General features: G+C 39.4%; 1 protein-coding gene across 1 annotated transcript; it reads right to left on the bottom strand.

Annotated features, from left to right (window-relative positions):
• Nucleotides 278-1,538, bottom strand: LOC109229726 (peroxiredoxin-2E-2, chloroplastic). The gene has a single exon (XM_019395268.1). It carries the CDS (start codon nt 1,365-1,367, stop codon nt 678-680), a length of 690 nt encoding a protein of 229 aa, XP_019250813.1. The 5' UTR covers nt 1,368-1,538; the 3' UTR covers nt 278-677.

Raw genomic sequence — 4,123 nt, 5'->3', positions numbered from 1 at the left:
AATTTCTAAGACTAAACAACTTTCAACTGCAAGCATCACAATCATATACCTTCAGCCACATTTTACCAAGTACTAGAATTCCACTTACCTGTAGCACAATGTGCAACAATAGTAATATTCACATTGCCCAAATCCTCAAAATCATACTATACTCTACCAAAGTTTTGATCTTTTACTCCCAACTTAATTCAATTAAACACTAAAGACACAGAAAAATAACAAGGAAGTATTCTTAAACCTCAATTTTGAGCAGCATTATCAGAAATGACAACATACATTCATAAAAGACAATTCAATAAAACTCAGCATAGTAAAACAATCCAAACATATAAAAGAGGAAACATTCCAAAAACCAGAATTATAACTAAGCTTCCCAAAAAACAAGTGTATTATTCAGTTAAAAAGGCAGCCCGGTACATTGTACATTAAGCTCCCGCTATGCACGAGGTCCGGGAAGGTCCAGACCACAAGGGTCTATTGTACGCCGCCTTATCCTGCATTTCTGCAAGAAGCTATTATCCTGCATTTCTGCAAGAAGCTATTTCCACGGCTCGAACCCGCACTTCCTGATCACTTGACGACAACTTTACCGGTTATGGCAACGCTCACCGTCCGGATTATTCAGTATTAAGTAAAACTTAAAAAGCAAGACTCAACCTCAGAAATATAAAAAACTTCTAAAGAGCCTTGAGAATATCCTCAGCACTGCTAACATTAAAAGCTCCACCTTCCTCTAAATTCAAGATTTTAACAACCCCATCTTCAACAAGCATAGAATACCTTCTAGACCTAATACCAAGACCAACAGGCTTATCACTAAGGTCAAGTTCACACCCTATAGCTTTAGTGAACTCCAAATTCCCATCACTCAACATCATTACCTCATCATTAATACCCAAATTCTCTTTCCAAGATTTCATCACAAATGCATCATTGACTGAAATACAAGCAATTGTATCAACCCCTTTTGACTTAAGTTCCTTAGATTTTTCGACAAACCCTGGAAGGTGTTTTTGTGAACAGGTTGGTGTAAATGCACCAGGGACAGCTAAAAGGACAACCTTTTTGCCGTTGGTGAGGTCAGAGATTAAAAGGGTCTTGAGTTCATCGGATGAATCGAAGTAAGAAAGTGTTGAATTGGGGAGTTTGTCACCAACGGATATGGTGGCTGAGATTCTTGAAATGGTGGAGTGCTTGAGAGAGTGTAAGGGGTGGAGGGGTTGCTTGAATTTGAGTGGGAGAGCAGAGAAATGGGAAGAAGAGGTGAAAAGATTGGATTTTTTGGGGGAAAGAAGAGAAAGGGGTTTTGGGGTTGAGGATTTTAGGAGTTTTGAGAGGGTGAAGGAAACAGCAGTAGTGGCAGCCATTGTTTCAGCTCTGTGTGTGTGTGTGAGAGAGAGAGTTGTAGAAGATTATGTGCGGCTAATGTCCTTAAGACTTGGCCTTTCTGTGGCTTTTTGGACACTTTTGGGGACGGAAGAAACTATGAAGGGTTGATTTTGAAGAGGTGGCAAAGATTGTAGTAGTAGGGAGGTTGACACTTGGCCTTGATCCCTTACTTTCGGTCAATTGCACAAGAATCCTGGTTTATAGAGGAGAATAAATAGTCTGGTTTGAATAACAAATTAGAAAATAAATAGGTATACAGTGTATTCACCCTTAAAATAATAGTCGAAATATATATATAAAAATATATTGAAGCGGAGTAAGTGAGATGGAAGTTCACGTCCGATATTTTATGTGATAAGAATATGCCACCTAAACTTACAGGTAAGTTTTATAAAGTGGTTATTAAACAAACTATGTTTTATGGGGCAGAGTGTTGGCCAATTTAGAACTCCCGTGACCCGAAGATGAAAGTAGTAGAAATAAGGATATTGAGATGGATGTGCGTCGAGGCGGAGCCAAGATTTGAAACTTATGGTTCGAGAACCTAAATCATTTTAAGTTACTGGTTCTAACTTAATAATTTATACATATTCAATGAATTAAATACATGGTTTGAACCAATGTTACTGGCTTCGGCCGAATCTGTAGGTTCTACTCTTCTGCGTGCCTAGATATGCGGGCAAACCAGGATTGATAAAATTAGGAATGAAGATATTATGGCCAGGGTGGGAGTGGCCCGATGGAGGACAAAATGCGAAAGTGATGCTTAGATGGTTTGGACATGTGAATAGGAAAAACACAGATGTTGAAGAGGTGTGAGAGGTTAGCTTTGGTGGGTCAGAGTTGAGGTAAAGGTAGGCCAAAGAAGTATTGAGGAGAGGTGATTAGACAGGATATAGCGTTGCTTCAGCTTACCAAGGATATGGCCTTTGATAGAAAGATGTAGAGGTCGAGAATTAAGGTAGAAGACTAGTAGATAGCCGAAAGTGTGTCTTGCCATACCACTAGTTAGTAGTAGTGTCAGTGTTATTTTCTATTATTGTTGGATTTCTATTATTACATGTTGTTCCTTTCGCTTTGTTTTCTTATTATCTTGTTGTTATTGCTACTGTTTTTTTTCAATCTTTCCTTGAGCCGAGGACCAATAAAAAACAACCTATAATTATTTTTAGCATGCTAAAAGTGTTAAAACCCCAATAATAGAGAGAGGCACTCATTACACATTGACAAGGTACAACAAGAGGTCCAAAATGAGCAAAAATGAAACCTGATAGATGATATTAGAATTCTACTGATTAAATTTTTCTTTAATTTTATTTCAAAATTGTAGTATTCGCTTTCGTGGAAATAGCCTCTTGCAGAAATGCAGGGTAAGGCTGCAATATAACCTTATGGTATGGCCCTTTTTCCGGACCCTTCGCATAGCGGGAGCTTAGTGTATAAGTTAAAATCTGACCATCAAATGGTTATTATTAAAGATAATGGTAAGAGGTCGGCCAAGCCATGGTCGTATCCACGAGGCGTAATGGAGATCAGGCCATCAAAAGGCTTACACGGCAGAACGTAACATATAGGCGTGTAAGGAAGGAGTAGGGCCATGAGAGGGCACGCTGGTTAAGAACCATTAGGTAAAAGAGGAAATGGACAATATATATAAGGAAGGCCAAGCAGAAGAAGGGGGGACCAAAGACAGAGAAGACAGAGAAAAGATCTCCGGGGGCAAGAAGAAGAAGAAGAAGAAGAAGAAGAAGAAGAAGAAGAAGCAGCAGCAGCAGCTCACGTTCAAGATGGCAGATCTGTGCAATCCCCTTCGTTGAATCAATAAAGCTAAATCTCAAAGTCATCAACAAGAATCATCCTTTATCCTCTTTATTTCTACAAATAAGAAACGATATGCGGAAGTTGTAAGATTATCATTTACATTTAATGTCTTCCATTCAATCTGAGATTTGTTATATAAATTCAATCTCTTGGATTTCAACATTCATGGTGCTTAGATCTAGAGTAGATTATATTTGTCTAAGATTTACCCTCTTTTCATCATTAATTGATTTAATCAAAGTGTTTAACATTTTTCGGTTAAACAATTTGGCGCCGTCTGTCGGGATTTTTTAGCCAAATTCTTTAGTTTCCTTCAGATCCAGAACCAGCCAAGTATTACTTCCAGACTGTTACAATCTCACCACTTCGGGGACAACACCTACTTGAAAAGAATGATAGATAAGTTCTTGAAATGACCGTATCAATCTAGGTCAGATCCCTACACAATAAAAATCATGACCGATGTCTATACGAGGGGTTTTAAGCAGAACACGGTCACTATGTATTTGGCATGACCGAGATCCCACGCGATGTATTCACTATGTATAACGACCCGTACTTCTACCCCTTGGGGAAGGGATGATAACCTACCGCATGACCCTTAGGAAGATCAGGCATACCGCGCATTATTCTCTTATCGCTCATGCTAAATGGCCTATAAACAAAGCAAAACATGTTTCCCTTTTACGTACGCATATCGAGAACACTGGACTCGGCCTCGGCGTCCCAACGGGTGAGGTAATCCCAACTCGCAAGAAGTCTAGACGCAGTTAAATAGTGGAGCTAAACGCGACTGCCAAATCAAAAACCGCTAGTCGAGCACTGGTGGAGCGAGTGACCCTACAATGCCGCTCCCCCTTTTACCGGCTTGTTAGATCGAGGTAACAGACAATTTCATTTGGTTTATCTTCAC

Source organism: Nicotiana attenuata, chromosome 7 (genome assembly GCF_001879085.1).
Source record: "Nicotiana attenuata strain UT chromosome 7, NIATTr2, whole genome shotgun sequence".
NCBI lineage: Eukaryota > Viridiplantae > Streptophyta > Magnoliopsida > Solanales > Solanaceae > Nicotiana > Nicotiana attenuata.
This window is presented reverse-complemented; position numbering and strand designations above follow the sequence as displayed.

What these genes read in the sequence shown, in the direction of transcription:
- LOC109229726 (XM_019395268.1), bottom strand. Translation starts at nt 1,367, where the DNA reads ATGGCTGCCACTACTGCTGTTTCCTTCACCCTCTCAAAACTCCTAAAA.